Genomic DNA, 23,515 nt, shown 5'->3' on the forward strand with positions numbered 1-23,515 from the left:
ATTCCCTGGGGACCTTGGCCAAGACTAACTTTTCTACACGGGCTTGTGAGGCTGCCTTGGGGACCTTGGCCAAGGCTAACTTTTCTACATGGTCTTGTGAGGCTATCATGGCAATCTTGACCAAGGCTAACCCCTCTATACGGGCTCATGTTCCATCCTCTCCTATCTTCTCCATCATGCTGTGCTTTCAATCTACTATTCCTCCAAACTTCAACCCTTCCTCCCTTCTAGTTCTTCCCTGCTGCCTTCAAAAATACCCAATCCTTCCTCTATCCTTAAGAAACCTTCGCTAGACCCATCCCCTTAAATTTATCATCTTATCTTACTCTTCCTTTTCTCAGCCAAATTCCTTGAAAAAACTCTCTAGACATACTACCTACTTCTATCCTCTTACCCATTTCTCAACCTTTTGCAATCTGGCTTCTAACCTCTTCACTCACCTGAAACTGCTCTGTCCAAACTAACCAATAATCTCAATTGACAAATCTTTTCTCAGTCTTTAACCCACTTGACCTCTCTGCTGCATTTGACCCTATGGGCTACTCTCCCTTCCTCAACAGCCTCTCATCACTGGGACTTCATGCTACCTACTACTCTCACCTGGTTCTCCTCCTACCTGTCTAACTGCTGCTCATTCATCATTCATAAGATCCACCATCCAGCTATATCCAAAAAAATCAGCAAAATAAATTTCAGTTGCGAATTCACAACTACAAGTTTTAAAAGCATAAGCTGTATGTAACTCAGAAAATACTGGTAATATTTCATAACAATAAATTACACATTCCCAACTATAAGCATTTCCTCAAACTCTATTCTAGGTCCTGTTCTCTTCTTCACTCCAAGGATTTAATTATCATCTCTACGCTTGATGAATCACCAATAGATTGGTCTATTAGATAGGTGGTCTAGCCCTAGTCTCTCCCCTTCAACCCCATATTATCATCTCCTAACCATTTCAAACTTCATGTCCTAGAGATATCTTACACTTAACATGTTCAAAAGAGAACTCCTTATCTTTCCCTTCAACCCCAACCCCACCCCCTTCCTAACTTTTCTATTTCTTTTGAAGGCACCATTATTTCTAGTGTCTCAGGTTAATAACATCAAAGTCAACCTCAATTCTTCAGTTTTACTCACCCCACAGATCCAATCAGTTGCCAGATTTTGCTATTTCTACCTCCTTATCATCCCTTGACTCATAGAGCTACCAACTTAGTTCCTGACCTCAAAACTTCTGGTCCAAATTATCAAAACAGTTTCATAATTGGTCTCCCAGCCTTGGTTTTGTCTTTACGCCAGTCTGTCCTCCAAACAGTTGCCAAAGTAATTTTCCTTAAGAGGAGATCTAACCATTTCACTCCCTTATTCTCAAGTGGCTCCCTATTTCCCCTATGATCAAAGAAAAACTCCTTTTAGCTTTTAAAGCCTTTCACAACTTGGCATCAACCTTTCTTTCCAGCTCCATGTAAAAAGCTCATCCTTCGGTACTCTACAGTTCTGGAGTCTATGGAATGTTCAAGAAGGACTAACACCTCTGGTGTAAGGGTTTGCCAAGTTCCTTTTCAGAGATGCCCATACATCTTTGGTGTCTACCTGACAGTCAACTCTCTCTAGTGGTTTCAAGAAGATACAGCATGCTTAGAGGCCACACCCTGGTAAACTGTCTTGGCAGACAGGCTAAACCAAGTTGACAGTCACTGAGGGGCTTCAAACCCATCAGTGAGTTGGGGGTAGGGGTGTCTACCCCAAGCATGTGAAGACTTACCCTGGCAGAATAGGCACATGAAAACAATTTGTTCCAATGGCCATGAAGATGGCTGAAGCAGGTGCCGTGGAGCCATAGAGGTTGGTCATATATCAAAGACGCCAAGGTCATGTACTTCATCCCAGGTCATTGCCAGCTGTCTTGGCTTTTGTCTTATCACTGGACTTTTGGTGACTCTGGAGCAGGAAGCAAGACTGACAACTTTGTACAACTCTGTATCACTTAAAAGCAATTCATGCATGAGTCAAGACATCACCCTGTGATGTCATTGGTCTTCAAAAACAAAGAACAAACAACAACAGAACTGCCAACCTGGCCTTCTCTCTGTTCTTTACGCCAGTCGCTCCATCTTCTGTCTCTGTCTTTGCATTGGCCATCCCTCCAGCTTGGAATATACACTCTCCTCACCTCTGCCTCTTAGAATCCTTCTCTTCCTCCAAGATCCAGCTCAAGCACCACCTTCTCTAAATAAAATCTTCTCAGATCCCCTCGACTGCTAATTTCCTTCCTTTCCAATTACCTTATATTTATCCGTATTATTTTGGTATTTATTCTGTATACACTTACATATGTATTTCTTGTTTCCCTATTCTAAACATAAGCTTCTTATGAGAGGGGATTGATTCATTCTTTATATTTGCACACCCAGTACTTAGCTTAGTGCCTGGTACACAGTAGGCACTTAATAAATGCTTGTTGATTGACAGAATCCTAAATTTCCTTCAAAACTTAGCTCAAGTGCCATCTTCTTCTTTGTGTGAAGCTATTCCTGATCCTTCCTCCCACCCCCACCCCTGCCAAGATGCTAGTACCACCTTTCAACAAAAAATTACCTTGTATTACCTTTTATATATTTTATATTAATGTCTACACATTGCTTCCCCCAAGCACTTTGAGGGCTGTTTCATTTTTGTCTTTATATGCTCAGCTGCTATACAAAGGATGGTACTTAATAAATGTTTGTTGATCGACTCAAACCCCTGCCAGAGGCAGAGTGGTACAGGAAAATAAGGCTTATCTTAAAATCTTGGCTTCAATATTTACTACTTGTGTTGCCCTGAGCAAATTACTTAATCTCTCAGAGCTTCAGTTTCCACCTGTGTCAAAAGGACATAACAATATAGGACTGATAATCACTCATATTAGTACTTCCTGCCTTTGAGACTGTTAAAAGGAAAGCACTTTATAAATCTGTAGCAATGGGAGACATCATGATTATTATAATTTCATCTGATGGGCCCCAGGTCAATCGTTCTACTCACAACTATAAATAATGACTTTCCTCAAGGTCCTTCCAGCTCTTGAAGGCTATCTTTCTTCATGTAGGGGAGGAGGGGGAGATCTGGAGCACCCTAGGGCGCTAAGGAGGAGGAAGACCCACCAGCTCTATCTCTACCTTGCAGAAAAGCAAATTCACTTTCTACCGTTGTGCTGTGTACTTGAATTGGAAGCTCCGCCACACGTTGTTCTGTACGCTGGCCTGGGAAGATGGCCTCAGTGCCCGCCATTTTCTCTGGTCCTATCTGGTGAGTGTCAGGGCTGAGGTGGGAGGAAGAGAAAAAAAAATTAATTATTTAGTTTCTATTTGGTATTGGCTAAAGAGAAGTCAATCAGTGAAAGAGGTTTGGTACATAACAGACAAAATCAAACAGAGTAGCATCATGTTTGATAAACCTAAAGGCCCCAACTATTGGGGCAAAGACTCGGTATCTGACCAAAAATATTTGGGAAAATTGGAAAGTTGTCTGGCAGAAATGAGATTTAGATTAAGAAATTATTATTCATTTTATTTATATATATAAAATATGTTACTACATATCTATGTATACATATATTCATTTATATATGGATGTTACACACATATGTGTGTATGTATACTATATATGGGCATATATATAAAGACATAGTAATATGTATATGTGTATATTTGTATATATGTATGCATATAGTTCCAAATGGATACATGACTTAGAGATAAAAGATCATATCATAAACCAAGTAGAAGAGCAAGGAAGGAAATATCTAATATATCTTTAGATAGGGTAAGAGCATATAACTAAATAAGGGAAGGAGATCACAGAAAAATAAAAAAGATAATTTTGATTATACAAAATTAAAACAGCTTTTGCATGAAGTTAATGTAGTTAAAAACTAGAAGGCAAGCAGTTTACTGGGGGGAGGGGAGTGGATCTTTGTAACACATTACTCCAATAACAGTCTGATGTCTAAGATACATAAGGAACTGACTCAATTCTACAAGAACAAGAGACATTGTCTGATAAGTAAATACAAGAAAAAATAAAACATGTAGTCCTCAAAGGAAGAAATCTAAGCTATTAGCATATTAAAATATTCATGTTAATGTAAGAATATCACTAAAAATAAAATAAAGTGTAATTTAAAATAACTGAAGTGACACCTCAGAATGGCTAATATGACAAAAAATAGAAAGGAAAGAAAGACCGTTGTTGGACAGGCTGTAGGAAAACGGGCATATTAATATATTTTTGGTGAAAATGTGAAATTGGTCCAGCCATTCTAGAAAGCAATTTAAGAACTACACCCTGAAAGTCACTAAACATTCCCTTTTACCCAGTAGTACCACTACTACACATATAACCCAAAAGAGAAGTCAAAGAAAAAGAAAAAAGAGACCTATATACACGAAAATATTTATAGCAGTTCTTTTTTATTGCAGTACATTAACTAGAAACAAAAGGTACGCCCATCAATTGGGGAATAATATGGTATGTGAATGTAATGGAATATTATTGCACCACAAGAAATGACAAAAGAGACAGTTCCTAAACCCGGGAAGATTTTCTATCAACTGAGGAAAAGTGAAGTGAGCAGAATCTAGAGAACAATTTACACAATTTATACATTGTAAAGGAAAACCATTGAAAAAAAATAAGTAGTAACCAATCACAATTCCCCCAGGAGGCAGCTAACTGACTCAGTAGATAGAGAGCTGGGCCCAGAGTCAGGAAGATTCATCTTTCTTAGTTCAAATCCAGCCTCGGACACTTACTGGCTGTATGATCCCAGGCAACTCTCTTAACCCTGTTTGCCTCAGTTTCCTCATCTGTAAAATGAGCTGGAGAAGGAAATGGCAAACCACTCCAATGTCTCTGCCAAGAAAACCCCAAATGGGGTCATGGAGGATGGGACATGACTGAACAACAAATTACAGGCATCCTAAGGTGAGGAGGAAAATTCAGCCTAATCAGTATCGCTGAGGCTGAGTGAGGTGGTGCTCATGACTAGAATATGGCTGTGGAAGAGGACATCTTATTCAAAAGGAAGAGAACAACTAAATGGGTCTATGGAGTCATAACATGGGTGATAATAAGCCAATGGGGTCTATGTGTAGACATCTTACATCTATGAATCTAGAGTCCCTTATGGAATTAGGTGGTACAGTGGATAGAGTGCTGGGCCTGGAGTCAGGAAGACCTGAGTTCAAATCTGGCCTCAGACACTTACTAGCTGTGTGATCCTGGGCAAGTCACTTAAACCTATTTGCCTCAGTTTCCTCATCTGTAAAATGAGCTGGAAAAGGAAATGGCAAACCACTCCAGTTTCTGCCAGGAAAACCCCACATGGGGTCATGAAGAGTAGAACACAAGTGAATGACAAAAATAATAGAAAGTAAACTCCTTGATGGAAGGGATTTTCTTTAAGGGCAGCTAGGTGGCAGGGATAGAGCACCTGGCCAGAATTATAAGGACCTAAGTTCAAATCCTGCCTCAGACACTTACTTAACTATGTGACCCTGGGCAAGTCCTTTAACCCTGTTTGTCTCAGTTTCTTCATCTGTAAAATGAGCTGGAGAAGGAAAGGGCAAAAAACCACTCCAATATCTCTGCCAAGAAAACCCCAAATGAGGTCAACAAAGAGTCAGACACTACTGAAATGACTAAGCATCAAAAATTGTGATTCCAGAAGACCAGTAATAAAACATGCTCCTCACCTCCTGACAGGAGGTGCAGAAAGAGACATTGATTTTTGGATATGGCCAAGATGGAGATTTGTTTTTGCTTGTCTCTGTGTGTGTGATACTGGGATTTGTTTGGTTTTTTTGCCTTCCAATTGGGAGTGAATGAGAAAGTTGCCTTTAGTTGGGGGAAGTTGGGGGAAAGGGAGCTGATGACAAAATTAACAAAATGAAAAAAAAATTAGAAAAATAAGAAAAAAGATCATTGAAGAAGAGAACAGAAGTATGGTCAGCAGAAAACAGACAAGCAGGACAGTTTTAAAAACGAAATTCAACCTGCTGAACTTGTTTGGCAGGTGAAGCTAACCGTCTGTGAACAGCAGCGCATGTGCTCCCCTTTTTCCGTTCTGCTTTGCTAGTGGAAATACTCATCTTGTTTGATGCAGATTAAGCTCATAATTTAAAAATCTTTTTTAGTTATGTCCAATTCTCCATGATCCCATTTAGAATTTTCTTGGCAAAGATACTGAAGTGTTTTGCCATTGCCTTCTCCAGCTCATTTTACAGATGAGAAAACTGAGACAAACAGGTTAAAGGACTTGCCCAGGGTCACACAGCTAGTAAGTGTCTGAGGTCAGATTTGAACTGAGGAAGATGAGTTTTCCTAATTCTAGGCCCAGCATTCTATCTATTGCACCACCTAGCTGCCCAAAAAAATAAAATTACAAATAAATAAATGATCCGGCTCCTCCAATGGGAAAAATAACTGATGTCCTTTTCTTAAGAGATCTACAACTACATTTATTAAGCATTTGACTATAGTAATTTAAAAAATTTTTCTAGAGAGAGATAAAGTTCTATAATAACAGCAGAGCAAAAATAACAACAGGACTAATAAGAGAATCCATATTGGCATGGTGCTTTAAGGTTGCTAAGGCACTTTGTTCACACTAACCCTGGGAGTTAACTTAGATCAGGCACCATCCCTGACTCTCAGGAACTTATTATCTGACAGAAGGCTATGACACCAGTACTAGCAGTCATGATACAAATTGTTAAATGATAAAGGTAAGGGGGGAGGGGAGTATAAAGAAAGTCCTATGTGAGGTCTGAGGGGAAGGATCATTATGACAAGGGATCAGGAAGGCTTCCTGGGGGAGTGGTGGTATTTCAGATGAACTTTAACTCCAACAGGTAAGATGTCAATACAGGAAAATGGAGAACAAGGGCATTGAGGCATGGATACACTAGGGTAAACAAAGGCAAAACAGGCAGAGTTAAGGAGTTAAGGCAATTTTCTAGGAGAGGACAATAAGAACCAACCAATTTGCCTGGAGCAATAAGAGTTCCTTGGAACTCCATGGAAAGGGAGAGAGAAGGGCAAAAGGAAATAACAGGTTATGAAAGGCTATGAATGTCAAGTGAAAGGCTTTGAACTTCACGTAGACAATGATCAAGTGACTCCTATTTGAGCAAAGGGGTCACATGGCTAGGCCTATGCAGAAAGGAAGAGCTTTTGGTGTTGCAACATTGAAGAAATCCCATTCATTCAGCAAAGATTAATTGCCAAACTCTGTATATGGTTCTGGGGGAGATACAAAGAAGACTCAAGCAAGCATCTCTGCCCTCATGGACCCCATAACCTAGCAAGGAGCGTCAGAAGGGCAAGGACCCAAATATCAAGACAAAGAGAAATAGGAAAGCATAATAAAATAGGCAAAAGATGCTGGTGGAGAGAGGTTGAGGAGACAGGGGAAAGGTGGCAGGCCATAAAGGAGAGAAAAATTGTTGACCTGGAGATCTAAGAAGGCTACAGAGAGGAGAAGCACTTGAGCAGGCCACTCTAGAATGAGAAGAACATCAAGAGGTGGAGATATAGTAAGGGGAGCGTGGGTACCAGCGTGAGTAATGTGAGAAGCTAGGAAGCATGGAACAGATGAGTTTAACAGTACAGCTTGGCCAAAGTGTAAGATATGTAGCAGGGAATAAGAGGAATGTTGTGTAGGAGAAAGAGCAGTATATAGCAGGAAGTCCTGAATTTGATACCTATCTTTGACCCTAACTTTCAATTGGACTGTGAACAAGTGGCTTCTCTCTGGGCCTCAGTTTTTCCATTTAAAAGCAAATTTTACTCATGTATTTTGCTTTTACATCCCATTTCTAGATCACCTCCATTCCTCAAGAGGTATCTTAGTAAAACTAATGATATAATGACTGCATCTGAAAGTGCATCCGTGGTACTTCATTTTTAATATATTTTTATTAATGAATTTATTTTCTCTCCCTCTTGCTCCTGCCCTATTGGGGAAAAAAAGAAAAACAAATTCCTTGTAACAAATATGAATTGTTAAAGCAAATTCTCTCATTGGATATATGCATATATGTATCATATCTACGTGAGATGTTTGTGTATATATGTGCATATATATATACACACACATATACATATATATATATATATATATATATATATATAAATTCTGCATGCTAAATCTCTTAACTGTACTCTCTCCCAGGAAGTGGATAGTATATTTCATCAGCAGTCTTTTGGGATCATAGGTGGTCATTGTATTGATCATAGTTCTTATAATTTTTAATTGTTTGTGGTTGCAATCTATATTGTTCTCCTGGTTCTGCTCATTCCATTCTTCATTAGTTTATAAAAGTTTTCAACATTGTTCATTTTTACAATATTGATATTGTAAAAAGTTATTCTCCCAGTTCTAATTTCTCCAGTCTGCATCACTTAAGTCTTTTCATGTCTCTTTGAAATCATCTATTTCCTCACGCATTCCTTCATATTCGTATACCATATATAACTTATTCAATCATTCCTCAATTGATAAACATCCCTTTAGTTTCCTTTTTTGCCGCCACAAAAAGAGTTACTCAGTTTCTTCCACTGTAAACTAATAGTGCTTGGATGGATGGATGGATGGATGGATGGATGGATGGATGGATGGATGGATGGATGGAATCCATCCCTTCCAGCCCTCATATCCTGTGCTGTCATATGTTATCAACATATTTTATGTTCTAAAGTCCTTTCCAACTGTAATAATCTAGAATTCTCTGACTCTACACCTAGATCCTTATTAGTGAAAATAATGAATCCCCTAAAGTAATAGTCATATCTATTAAATTTGCCTTATTTTAAGTTATATAAAATATGGTCACTAGTTCCAGCCCAGTGGAAATAAGCAATGTGAATTTGAATACTGCCACAACTGGCGGGGGGAGGAAGTTCATTATTTGCACCAACAACAGCCTAGCTATATTATTAAATAAAAAAGACAAGCTGAGACAAGACTGATGGAACTAGAACAGATGGCTTCTCAGGTTTCATCCACCTCTTAATAGTTTCTGTTCTAAGGTTCCTTCCTGCTCTGCCATTCGATATTATATGATCTTGGGTCCCTTCCAACTGTAATAGTCTAGACCTGTGGTGTGTTTCAAATAGAAATGGCCACTAAATCATACATAAGGATCTCTGCCCGCATACTGACTTTAAAAACCAAATGCTATCCTTATCTATGTTCTATTGTGTTTTATTTATTTTGCTAAATATTTCCCAATTACATTTTAATCATGTTCAGACACACTTGGGAGTGCTATAACCACAATGAGGCTGCACATTTGACATCTCTAGTCTAGGATTCTATGACTATTATTAAGTAGAAAAGACAGACTGAGGCCAGATCACAGAAAGAAAGACTATCGATTTCATTTAATTCAACAAAAGCTACTTGCTAAGCCCTGGGACATCACTCTATATTATAAGAGGCTATTTCCAAGATGACATAGTTTAATATTGTCTCAGTTTAGGTACTAAAATACTGAAAAAGCAATGGAAAGAGCATTTGACTAGGATTTAGAAACCTAAGTTCAAATTCTGTCAATGCCAATCACTGGCTGTAGGACCTTGAGTGAGTCCCTGTGGGGGGGGGAGAGTGGGAAGGGCAGGAAGTTTGATCTCCTGGAAGCTCCCTTCCAGCTTTGACAGTCTCTGAATCTGCAAATCTACCACCTTCTTTATTTACCCAGTCTGTCTTTCACACCCACACCTGCATTCTCAACATCTTTTTTAAAAAAATAGTAAGTTGTAGAGCAAATGTTTCCATGTTCTCAATTCACACCCACGTTCCCTCTCAAAATTTTCCACTCAAAAGATGCAGCAATTCGGGGTTTCTTTTTTTTCCTGAATCAATTTAAAATGAAGGTGACTCGGGATGTATGGAATCTTTGTTTCTCTAAGAGTTTCTAATTGCAAACAGTAAGGTTTCCCATCACTCAGGCAATGACAGCAGTGAACTCTGCCAAGGCTCCAGTGCCTCAAAGACTTGTGCCTGTACATAGGAAAACCTTAGCACCTCCTGTCCATACTGAGGGTTCCACCAGCCAAGCCTTCAGATCAGTTCACTCCACTTTAAGCTTCAGATCCTGAGAATAGCAAGTGAACTTAGAGTAATAGAGGAGAGAATGTCCTGTACTGGATTAGGACTGAGGAAAACAGAGAGGAAGTATGAGCTCTACTATTAGCTAGCTGGGTGACCTTAGTTGGGTAATTTATCTCTTCTCCAGGCCTCAGTTTTCTCATCTGTAAAATGAGAGGATTGGACAGGTTCTTAACTTTTTTTTATATCATGATCTCTTTTCCATACACACACACTCTCAGCCCTTTGGCTGTATGGTGAAGCCTGTGGACTGTTTCTTGAAATAATATTTTTAAATAATAAAGTACATAGGGTTAAAAAGAAAAATTATATTGAAATTATATTATATTGGATATGTTGAAATATATTATGTTAGAAATTATATTGAAATACAGTTATCAAAATATTTTCCAAAAAGAGTTCACAGACCCTATGTTAAGAACCCCTGGATTAGATATTCTCTAAGGATATGAGTCTCACTAATAAGGAACTGCTTTCGCCAGGTGGAAATTATGGGAACTTTAGGGAGAAGTAACTACACTATACCACAAAGTGGCAACCAGGTGGCAAAGTGGTTAGAACACTAGACCTGGAGTCAGGATGACCCAAGTTCAAATCAAGCCTCAAAAACTAGCCATGTGACCCTGGGCAAATCACAACCCCTTTCTGCCTCAGTTTCCTCATCTGTAAAATGTGGATAACGGAGGTACATATCTTTTCCTGGGGTGGTTGTGAGAGTCAAATGAGACAATATTTGTAAAGTATTTTGCAAACCTTAAAGTGCCAGTTATCATCATCACCTCCATTTTAGATTTTATAATAAATGGAGGAAAGCCAGGCATAGTCTGAATGTGACCTTTAGATTTTGGAAAAGCAGGTTTAAAAGGGAAAACAGACTTCAGGGGAAGGATGGACAGAATTCTATGAACTAGGATTCTACAAAAGGTGGGGGGGGGGGAATAGAAGATGCACAAAGAGAAAATGCTGGAGATACAAAGAGAAATAATTCCGATGAGAAGGCAAAAACAGAAGCTGGAGAGATTGATATGGACACGCAATGAACTCAATGACCAACTAAAAATTTTTAAAGTTATGTATTGACGATGGAAGTAAGGGCAGGGAATAGGATAATTCTAAGAGCATGGCATAGTGCTGTGAGAATAATGGCAGGGGGGCTAAAATTCACTTTGAGTGGAGGATGGTAAAGAAAGCTAAGGAAGGACAAAGGGGGAAGAGGGAATATGATCATTTTTGAGGTGAATGGAATAATGATAACACAACAGAGAAAAGGCAGGGCTGCTCGATTTTTCTCTTGCTTCTGTTTCCTCAGAAGACTTTGGCATTGAAAATGAACTAAAAAATGGCTAATTGAGAGTTGCTAAAAAGATAAGGGAGGAGATAGGAAAAGAACACCCAGCTGCCCTTAACAAATTCAACTCACCTGAATCAGAAATACTACATTCTTGAGTACTGAAAGGACTGATGAATAGGATCAAGGTACACACTTGGTGATACCTGAAAGATTCTAGAGAATAGGAGGAGTACCGCAAACCTGGAGTATGGCAGACATCTCCACTTTTTTAAGGGATAGGTGGTAGGAAAGAATGGAATCAGCAAACTATCAGCCAATGGGTTTGGCATCTATTTCTGGGAAAATTCTAGAATAGATCATTAAAGAGATATTGAGCAAACATCTAGAAAAGAAAACATTGATTACAGAGAGCTTAATATGAGTTCATTAAGAAGAGGTCCTACCAGAACAACCAGATCAAACAGATATTGCATTTTTTATTTTTTTTAATTTATTTATTTTTAGTTTACAACATTCAGTTCCACAAGCTTTTGAGTTCCAAATTTTCTCTCCTTCCCCAAGACAGCATGCAATTGATATAGGTTCTACATATACATTCACATTAAACATATTTTCACATTAGTCATGTTGCAAAGAAGAATCAGAATCAATGAATGAACTATGAGAAAGAAAAAACAAAACAGAAAAGAGAGCAAAGAGTACGCTTCCATCTGCTTTCAGACTCCGTAATTCTCTCTCTGGATGTGGAGAGCATTTTCCATCATGAGTCTTTTAGAGTTGTCTTAGAACCTTGCATTGCTGAGAAGAGCCAAGTCTATCAAAGTTAGTCATCACACAATGTGGATGTAACTGTGAAACTAAGTCAATATGCACCTAGCAGGGATCCTTATCAAAAGTTTAGTGACTTCTATTTCTATTTAAGTTCAACACCAATGACTTATACCATATACCACAATAAGTTAAACATGGTTGTATGAACTTGAATTTTTTAAAAAATCACATCATAAAAATAAAAAATAGAAAATGATACATTAGTACCTTTCAGAACTGTGGCTAAGGGGAAAATTCTTTTTTTAAAAAAAGCAGTGAGGGGGAGAAAATCGTCATACTTTCAACTAAAGGGCAGCTACATGGTGGTGTGGATAGAGTGCCTGGGCCTGGAGTCAGGAGGACCTGAGTTCAAATCTAGTCTCTAACACTTCCTAGCTGTGTAACCCTGAGCAAGTCATTTAACCCTGTTTGCCTCAGTTTTCCTCATCTGAAAAATGATCTGGAGAAGAAAATGGCAAAGCTACTCTGGTATCTTTACCAAGAAAATCCCAAATGGGGTCAGGGAGAGTCAGACATAAACTTAAATGACTAAACAGCCGCAACTTTCAACTACATAAAATTAAAAGTCTTTTGCACAAATCAAATTAATGAAAGCAGGATTAAAAAGAGATAGTAGAGTAGGAGAAATATGTGCATCAAATTATCAACAACAAAAATCTGACAGCCAAGATATAGGGACTTCATTCAAATATAGAATACCAAGAGAAGCCATTCTCCGGTAGGCAAGTGGTCAAAGGATAGAGACAGTTTTCAAAAGAATTGGAAATTCTAAATGATCTTTTCAAAATATACTCCATATCAAAAACACCTCACACCCTGAAAATTGGCACGCTCACATCCACAAATACACACACACACACACACACACACACACACACACAAAAAAAAAAATTACTCCAGATTGGAACAGTCAATGGACTTGGTGGAGCTGACATTTGGAACTATGCAAAACAAGTAATTAAATTGTCAATACCATTTGACCCAGTGACCCCTCAGAATACCCTAAGGAAACAAAGATCCAATACATATCAACACATTTGTAGCAGCACTGATCACAGCAGAAAAGATCTAGAAGTTGGATTCCATCAACTGGGGCATGATTTCAGAAACTATGATATGTGAATGTGTACTGCCTCAATTATGGGCTCATCCTTCCAACCTATACTCAGACTAGCAGATTGAGTTCTAGAGCATGGCTGGCTACTTCACCCTGCAGGGTTCTATGAGCAACCCTGAGGGAAAGAGGAGGGTGTTTCTAGGACTATTATTAATGAGCTCCCACCCACTTTGTCATCCCCCCAATATTGATCACCAATTAACATCTTACCACCATTTAACTAATTAACATCAATCAGATTTTATGAAGGAATATTTACTGAGAAGGTAGCAAGGTCTGAAGCATAATATCTTAAACTGAGAACACTCTCCTCTATCCACTAGGGCCTGGGGAGAGTTAGATCTCAAAATGATTGCTATGAAATACTCTCCCTCAGCCAAGTTCACTTCTAGGTGTGGCGTGGGTGATGGACAAGTCATTCACTCCTTTGGTTTCAGGACACAGTGTCTTAGCTGTGTCCTTAGCCAGGTTAGCTCACTATGGGGCTGGTTCAAGCAAATCACTCCTCAGGGTGAGATTCTTATCTGATCACCTCTTCTTTTACCATCTCCTATTATTATGCCTCTGATGGCAACTGGGCAGGAGAAAGGCATAATCAATTCAGGTCTATCAGCCAATTAAAAGGTTTTGTCATCATCATACACTAAGCCAACAGGAACAGAGGATACATAGGCATACTATGAAGTAGGAAGCAAGGGCTCCTCCATCGCACGTTTCTGAAAGCAGGCTCACCCAGACTCCAAATGAACATAAGGCAGGCTTTAAGGACCAAGCCCTTATTGGCCCATCCTTCCATTAAAAATATAATGGATATTTTCATGCGCTAAGAAATGACTAAATATCAAGAATTTAGAGAAATCTAAGTAGGGAGACATATAAATTGGCACTGCTAGAAATGAGAAGTGTGTTCCCCTTCAAGAAGAGGCTAGAAGAACACCCCAGGTATATTATAGTGGGAATTCTGTATCAGATAAGGATTAGCCGAGGCAAGGTCTCTTCCAACTCTACAGTTTTATGATTTTGTGGCCTGTGGTGAGATATAGATATATGTATGTGTATGTACATATATATGTGTGTATTATATATATACACACATATATATATGCATGTATGTGTGCGTATGTATGTAAATGCAAACATGCATATACACACATGTGTACATATACACATGCATACATACATGCAACTTTCTACTACTTGCTAACTGTGTCACCTTGGGCCAGTCACTTGACCTTTCTTGGCTTCCAAGGGGTGCTCTTTACTGAGCCTTCCAAGCTTCTAGCTCTGACCATCTAGAAGGGATATCCTGGTACATGTTTAACAACCAACTTTCCAGGGGAAAAAAATGTACAGACAAGCTTTTAAGTTTAATCTACATTAACATTTTCTCCCATCATTTTTAAAAGTCTAGACAGTCAACAAAACAAAAAATCAAGCCCTGATTTGTAGCTGATTTCCAAGGTGTGAATACTCACTCTGAAAAATTAACTGCCCGTTCTTAGGAATCCTTACAAGCTGGCTCTGACACACCCCTGGTTGTGATCCTAATATTCAATGTTCTATATTCAAGCATTCTGTTTTCCTCTAGCTCCAACAATCCCCATTCTATGTTCTAAGGGTCTATGTTCCAACTTTCATATTCTTTACTTCCTGCCCTTGGTTATTCAGTTTGTTTTCTCACTATTTGCAGTCAACTTTTTGATCAGTGTTAAAAACATGTGGCTGTGTTCATTCTATGCACCTTTCTTGAACTATAAGTAAGCTGAATTAGTAGAAAAAAGGCAGAATTATTGAGGGGGTAGGGCTCCCTCAGCCCCTGTCCTCAGAAAACCCCAGATCTCAAGGGATGATCCCTGACCCTCTCTACCTTGTATTACAATATTCTAAGTTCCTTGAGGGCCAAGGAATCTGGTCTTACAGTCTCCTTGCCCTCCTAAAGAGCCTATAGCACAGGGCGGAGAATGCAGTAGGTGCTCAGTAAATGTCTGATGTCCACAGTTAAGACCATGGAAAGGAGTACTGAATTTCAGAAGGCGTAGGTGTGAGTCCCACGATGACCATGAACAAGTTCATTTAATCTCACTTAAACCTCAGTTTACACTTCCGTAAAATGAAGTTGATAATTCTTGCACTATCTCACAGGGTTATTATAAGGAAAGCGCTTTGTAAACTTTTAAATCCTATAGAAATGAGAGTTATTATTATGAATATGCATTATTGATAAATGATTGAGAAAATGTACACTAAACACACGATATACCTGGGGAGTCCAGGTTATGGGTTAAAGGCCCAGGTCCCAGGTCACAGTTAATCCCTCTTCCTCCTTGAGGGACCCAAACAGCAAAGAGCACACAGTGCCCCTGGGACATAAGATTCATAACCTTTGGGGAAAGGGCAGCCAAACCTATAACATGAAGCCTCACCAACATCATCTCTCTGACAGATGGAGAACAGTGACGAAGAATTTCAGAGCCACCTCTCACAGGCCCTCAGATATCTCCACAGTCCCAGACGAAACCTCAAAACTTCAGCTGCCTTGTTTATAGGTAAGAAGGGGGAAGCTGGAATATGCTGAGCCTTCTCTCCTCCCTTCTATCTTTTCTTGTTCTATCCTGTCTCTCTTTTTCCCTCTTCTTTCTCCTTTATTTTCTCCCTTTTCTCTCCTTCCCCCACTCTTTTCTCCTGTTTCTCTCTCCCCTTCTCTCTGTCTCTCTCTGTCTCCGTCTCTGTCTCTCTCTCTCTGTCTCTTTCTCTCTCTCGCTCGCTCTCTTCTCCCTCTCTGTCTCTCTCGCCCTCTGTCTGTCTCTCTCTCTGTCTCTCTCTGTCTGTCTCTCTCTGTCTCTCTGTCTGTCTCTCTCTCTCTGCTCTCTCTGTCTCTCTCTGTCTCTCTCTCTGTCTCTGCCTCAGTCTGTCTCTCTGTCTGTCTCTCTGTCTCTCTCTCTCTCTCTCTCTCTCTCTCTCTCTCTCTCTCTCTCTCTCTCTCTCCCTCCCTCCACCACCTCTCTCCCCTAACTTTTCTCCCCTTTTCTACTCTCTCTCCCTTTCAGTTTTCCTCCTGTCCTATTTGTCTGTCTGCTCTCTTCTGCTTTACTCCTTTCTTTCCCTTCTCCTCCTTTCTTTTCTCCTCCCCTCTCCTTCTTTCAGCTTTCTTCTCCTGTCTCTCACCCTTTCTGTGTCTCTCCTCTCTTCTGTTGTACTCTCTCTTGCTTTCCTTTCTTCCATTCCTCCTTTGTCTCATTTCTCTCCTCCTCTCCTTTCTTCCTTCTCTCTTTCTCTATTCCTCTCTTGTCCTCTCCCTTACTCCTCTACTCTCCTTTCCTCTCCCTTTCTGCTAGCACAGCACCAGCTTTGGCTATAGATGAAATAGTAAGTTAGTCTCTGAAATCCCAGCTACCTAGCAAGCACCCAACCACCTAAGGGCCCATAATGCCAACCCTGACCAAACTCCCAATCTAGACCCTGCTACAGCCCTCTCCTCACCCCACTCCTGACCACCCCTACCCTGAGAGGAGTCCCAAAGATGGCCTCTGGCTATCACTCACACCCATTATCACCATCCACTTCCAGGGAAATGATGTCTCAATGAACCCTTTTGTTTGTTTGTCCATTCAGGGTACATCATCTGTTATTATCCTGATGCTATCTTCCAGAGAGCGAGTGATTTTGACTTGGCCTTGTTCTATTCCAGTAAGCCCCAGTTTGGGATCAGCCCCTTCCTTTCCTGACTGCCCCCTCAATGGCCACCCCACTCTGTCTTCCTCTCCCTGCTTCTCTCCTTCTGGCAGCTGGGCTTCCCCTAGCTCTGGGGATCTAAAACTGTGAAACACAGATTGTCAGAGCTGGAAGGGCCTTAGTAGTCACCTAGTCTAGACTTCCTTGTTTTACAGAGGAGGAAACTGAGACCCAGAAAAGGAAATTGGGCCAGCATTACACTTCTGATCCACACTGGCTCTCAGGTTTCACTTCATCACAAACTTAGCTTTCAGGAGAGGACCTCAGCTGTAAAGGACAAAAAGGTAGGAACAGTTGTACACAAGCCAAGGCTGATAGGAGGAAGGTGACAGGACCAGAAAAAACTAGTCCTAAGAAAATGATTCATACAAAGGATCTGGAGGCCATTCATGGAGACCATTCTCTCTTCTCTATCACCTTGTCCTTACTCTCCTTCCAGGGCCTAGAACTCTGGGAATCAGAAAAACTTGAGTTTTACACCTGGCTTTGTCACTCGTATGCTGTGAAATATTGGATGAGGCACCTTGCCCCTCTTGAAGCCCCCACTCATCTATTGATATAGATTATAATCCCTGTCGTAGCTACTTCATAGAGGTGGATGTTCTGGTAAGGTCATAGAAGTGGACAGGCTTTGAAAGGTCTAAGGCAGCTCAGCCTGAGTTCTAGGTGTGACTCTGGCACTAAATCTCTGTAGGTGACCTTGGGAAAATGTGATTCTCCTCTTTAAGTCTTAATTTCTTTCTCTGTAAAATGATGGATTCAAAATTGATGACTACTGAGGAATCTGCTAGCTTTAACATTCCTTATTCTGTGTTCTACAATTCCTTCCAGTTCTATATTCTAATAGCCTTAAGTTCTAAGGTCTCTTTCATCTCTAATGTTCCATGTCCTAACATCCTATATCCCTGACACCTCAAACATTCTGCATTCTAACTTTCTAAGTTCTAGGGTTTCTTTTATCTCTAGTGTTCAATATTCTGGCATCCTGTGGTCTAAGGTCCCTGCCAGCTCAAACATTCTGTGTTGTCACTTTCTAAGTTCTAAGGTCTTTTTTTTCTCTAGTGTTCTATGTTCTAAAGTACTTGCCAACTAGAACATTCTGTGTTCTAACTTTTTAAGCTCTGAGGTGTCTTTCTTCCCTACTATTCTATATTCTGACATTCTAAGTTCTAAGACTTCTTCTATCTCTAGTGTTCTATGTCCTAACATCGTATCTTCTAAGGTCCCTGACACCTCAAACATTTTGTGTTCTAACTTTCTAAGCTCTGAGTTCTCTTCCATCTCTAGTGTTCTTTCTATGTTCTAACATCCTATGTTCTAAGGTTCCCAGTAGCTCAAATACTCTTATGTTATGAATTCTATGTTCTAAGGTCCTTTCCAGTTCTTAATGTTCTGAATTTGGAGTTGAGACACCTAAGTTCAAATCTTGGCTCCATTGCCTCCTCAGCTGTATGGTTGTCATTTTACCTCTACAAGTCTCAACTTTCTCATCCATTAACTTGGAGTAATTATGCATTGACCACTTCAGGAGATAGCTGTGAAGGCAGTACTTTATAAACTTTTGAAGTACCATAGAAACATGAGCTATATCTGTATAATTCAGTTCAACTCAACAAATATTTGTTAAGCATTTCCTGTGTGCCTAATTGGTAAAAATGGGAAAAGTAACACTTTTACTGGCTACCCCCTTGCCTTGTGAGAAAAATACTATGTAAGGAAGGCCCTAAAGCTCTATAGTCAAATGAATTATAATGGCGACCTCTTCCAGCTCTGACATTCTATGATTGAATTAAGGCCTTACCCCAATTGTTAAAGTATGACTGTATTCTCTTTCCCTCTCCCTCCTGCTTCAGCCTACCAATGGCCCTGAGACTGAGCCTAAAATAGGGGGGTGGAGGGGAGGTGTGTGTGTGTGCGTGTATACATATATACATACATATGTATATGTATATGTGTGTGTATATACATATATATGTATATGTGTATGTGTGTATATATATTATATAGATATAGATATACAAATATAGATATGGGTTAGACTTGGGTGGGGAGGGAGGGGACAGGTGCTCTTTATCTTTCTTTGAATGCCAATTGTGCTTTCCACTCCCATCCTTTGCCCTGGGAGCAATAGACTACAGATCCAGGGGCCAGGATCATGGGAATGGCTGGGGTGGTCCCTGGGTAAAGGCAAAGGCAGGAAAACTCTCACTGGGCTTTCCTCTCTTTGAGCTTTGGAAGAGCTAAAGCAAGACCCCGAGCGGAGCATCAGGGACTTTGCCACAAAGCACATCATCTTCCTCGATGAAGTATCCAAAATGATGAACTGACTTCATACCTTGCCTGCCCCACAACACCCTCCTCCTTCCTCCATGTCTGATGTCCCCCATTCCTTTTGGGTGCCCTCTTTATTCCCAAATTGTTTTTGTTTAATTGCTCTGCTTTTTTGACTTAAAAGAAAAAACTAGGTTCAAAGGAGCCTCTGACCTCTTGCTTGTCCCCCACTCTGTTCCTATTCCCTTCCCAATGCTCCTTTCCCTTCTAAGAAGGACACGGTGTGGATACCCTGCTGGACTAAGTAAGCAAGGCGTCCTAGAGAACAAAAACCAGGCCAAGCTGTCTCAGTTCTGCTCTGCTTCCTCCTCATGGATGGACATGGACTCACTCTGAAATGCTCTTACAGGGGGCTGTGAATGGCCACGAAACCATTCTTGATGCCTTGTGATTCTCCTACAAATTAAGAATCCAGAGCCCCTTTCTAGGTAGGTGTAGGAAGGGTGCCTGCCTCCAAACTCTTGGCTCCACTGCTTCATAGCTAAGAACATGGCTCCCTTTGGGCAGGAATCCCCTAGTGCAGTGCACCTCCTTGCCCTCAGTGGGCTTGAGTTTAGCTTTGAGCTAGTGAGATAGCTTCTCTCATCTTCCCCTTTTCTCCACTAGCCTCCTCCAACCATAGGCTCAATTACTTAATTGCTAAACAAACACTTATTAAGCAGGTACCTGGGGCTAAATGCTGGAGATTCATTAACAAAAGATGAAACAGTCCTTGACCCCAAGGAGTTTGCATTCTACTGGGAGAGAGAGAGAGGGACATATGACATACAAAAGTACAAATAAATAAAAAGTTCTATAACGAGGAGGAGAGTATAAACGGGGAGGGTCAGGAAAGGTTTCATGTTGGAAGTGGCACCCAAGCTGAGCCTTTAAAGGAAGATAAAATTTTTAAGACAGTGGTTTACAAACTTGTTTTTAATTGTGCATCCCTGTTCTTGCAACATATTCTAAAGGATGTACCCTTCTATGTATGTATATTAATATTTATAAATTATATACATGTTGATGGTTTTAAAAGTCCAGTTTATTTTAATATTTGATTTTAATTACTGTCATACCTGAAAAAGATGCTTAAATCCAAATGGAAAAAAGTGTGGTTGGCTTCACTTACTAAATCATGATACTCATTTTTTAATCTATTTCATCAGTTACGCAAAAGATTGTTGTTGAAATTTGGCCAGCAAATTTCCAACTTCTCCGATGTCAATCAGTTACTCTCACAGACTAATTGGAAAGTGTTATATTTTTATATTGTCAACAAATGGGTTCAGAACTCACTGAAAATCATTTGGAAGAAAAACAGGCTAAAAAGTTCCATTTCCAAGCTTTTTTAAGTGTAGAGATAGACTTTATAGGTAACATATCATTTTGGGCAACAAAATCACGTAATGATAGAAATATTTCTAAACATCCATTTTCAAAATGTTCTTTCCCTTAGTATGGGTTTCTTTCAAAAAGCAGTTGCTTTCTTATTCATTGTTAAAATATCACATTTGTCTGATTTACAAAGATATGTAGAGAATTCACACAAATATGTAAGACCAAAAGCTAGTCCTCATTGGATAAGCAGTCAAAGGATACGAACCAACAAATCTTGAAAGAACTTCAAACTATAAATCATATGTGAAGTTGCTCCAAGTCATTCAAAGTAAGAGAAACACAAAGCAAAACAGCTCTGAGATTTCACCTCACACCCATCAAAATGACAAATATGAAAGTAGTCAGTGTTGGAGGAGTTGTAAAAAACAGGTACACTAAATAGTGGAGCCATGAATTGATTTGATCATGCTAAGAGTAATTGGATGATAAAACAATGACTAAAGTGTTTATGTCCTTTGATCCAGAGACCATACAGTCAGGCACATATCCCAAAGAGGTCAAAGATAGGAAGGCCTAACATTCACCAAAATATATACAACAGCACTTTTTGCCGTTAAAAAAAAAGTTGGGAAAAAGTAGATAATCCTCATTTGGGGAATGACTAAATAGATGGTGGCATTATGGACTATTATTACACCAGTGAAGACCACAAGGAGCCATGGGAAGGTTTATATGAACTAAGGCAAAGTAAAGTAAGCAGAACCAGGAAACAGACAGACAGAATGATTACAAGAATGTAAACGGAAAAAATTACAAAACTGAAACTGAACATGGTGTGATTATAACAAAGTTTGGCCTCAAAGAAAACTAAAAATGTATCTTCATTCTTTACAAAGTGGGACTATGAATGTCAAGCACTGCATATACTGTCAGACTTGATTGATGAATTGGTTGGTTTTGTTGTACTGTCTTTTTTTTCTTTTTTATCCTTTGTTATAGGGGATGGTTCTTTGAGTGGGGGGAAGGTATTGGGATGTATTGGGAAATTAAGGTGATAAAAAAGCAATTTTTAAAAAATTTAATGTCAACTCTACCTTAAAGAGACAATTTAAGAAGACTTTTTAAAATATCTGCTAGGTGTCAAACTACTGATAGGCATTTGTCATCACAAAAAAAGATTAGCAAGTTGGGGACACTTTTCTTTTGGAAAAAAAATTCATAACATTAAATTCAGTTACTCTTTTAAGTATTTTTTCAGGAAATAAAGATAACCAGTGAACCTCTTTGTGGTGATAATGTTAGCATTCATAATGGGGGGACGGGAAAGATTTTGGAAGGGTTTTTTTTTGCTTCGTTTTGGTAGCATCTACCAAATACTTCATCATGAGATTTTTTCCAATTTTTTTCAATACTTGAGTCTAGAAATCTACAAATGTTTTTGAAATGTATCTTATATTCAAATATACATACCTTTCTCTTCCTATGGCTTATTTCATGAGTATAGAGATTCAGCTAAGTTTGTAGGACTAAAATCAAGCATGTGAAGCATGTGAATCAAATACCAAAACTGATCTGTGATTCCATCAATTTAGCCAATGATCAGTCAACAAGCATTAAGTACCTACTACATTTCAGATAAGAAAGTACAACTTTGGTAATGTGGGTTAAAATTTGGGGCTAAAGATGACATCAGAGTTGCAAATCTGGATGACTAAAAAGATAGTGGTAACCTTGACAAAAATGGGAATTTGGATGACAGATGAGTTTGATGGGAAAGATAATTGAGATTTTTCAATGCAGACAATGCTTACCCAATCTTTTGATTCATCTCTCCATGAAGATGAGAGGACCAGCCAAGGTATACCTGGTACAGCCACAAGATGAAGTAGGGAATGGAGAGTGAGTAAGGAAGGAAAAGGATTTTGCCAATTCCATATGTGTAGCTGCAGAGGGTACCTGGATCATGGTTAGGTTAAAATAGCTTAATATAAAAGGAGAGGTTGGAAAAATTAGCACAGCAGTAGGAAAAGACAGTCTAGAGGAGTGCTTGGCGAATAATAGGTGAAAGTGGTAGTCACGTTGCATTGGAGACAAGACCCAATATTGGCCATCATGGAGAGAGGAGGATATGACCCAGATTCTCACCCTACAATCAGTTGGTCTTGGACTACCAGGAGTTATCTCATAGACCCTTGAGGATGGAGTCCCTGATGGAGTCTCAAATCAGGAGTCCCTGATTTGGAGACTACTGTTCTAAGAGACTAAAGTGAGGAAAGAGTACATTCCAGTCATGTGGGGATAGCCTATGTGAAGTCACAGAGACAGAGGATGGGATGCCAAGTTTCAGGAGCAGCTACTAGACCGAGTTGGCTAGAAGACTGAGTACAAGAGGAAAACAACAGGAACTAAGTCTGGAAAGGTGGATGGGAATCAACATTGTGGGTGTTATTAAATGCCAGGCTGATGGATTTGTCTTTTTTCTAGAAGCAATAGGGAGCCACTAGAGGTGGTTTTAGCAGGGACTTGTCATAGTCACACATGTGCTTTGGAAAGATTATTTTAGCAGGTGCATAGAGAATGGATTGAAGAAGGGAGAGACTGGGAGCAGGGACACAAGTTAGAAGACTAGAGATGATGAGAGTCTAAACTAGGATAGTGGCATTGTGAATGGAGAGAGGCTGGATGCAAGAGTCTTGTGAAGCTCAAATTGATAAGACTTAGCAACTGATTGCAC

At 39.6% G+C, this 23,515-nt stretch overlaps 1 protein-coding gene across 1 annotated transcript in view; it reads left to right on the forward strand.

The window, feature by feature from the left end:
* Window positions 1-19,457, forward strand: part of LOC118828900 (maestro heat-like repeat family member 5) — a 97,394-nt gene extending 77,937 nt beyond the window's left edge. Inside the window, exons 26-29 of the mRNA XM_036735787.1 lie at window positions 3,172-3,294; window positions 15,842-15,944; window positions 17,011-17,085; window positions 19,360-19,457. Coding sequence (XP_036591682.1) covers window positions 3,172-3,294; window positions 15,842-15,944; window positions 17,011-17,085; window positions 19,360-19,457 — 399 coding nt within the window. The remainder of the gene's footprint in view (window positions 1-3,171; window positions 3,295-15,841; window positions 15,945-17,010; window positions 17,086-19,359) is intronic.
* Window positions 19,458-23,515: the final 4,058 nt, after the last annotated feature.

This window comes from Trichosurus vulpecula, chromosome 1 (assembly GCF_011100635.1).
Source record: "Trichosurus vulpecula isolate mTriVul1 chromosome 1, mTriVul1.pri, whole genome shotgun sequence".
In the NCBI taxonomy this organism is placed as follows: domain Eukaryota; kingdom Metazoa; phylum Chordata; class Mammalia; order Diprotodontia; family Phalangeridae; genus Trichosurus; species Trichosurus vulpecula.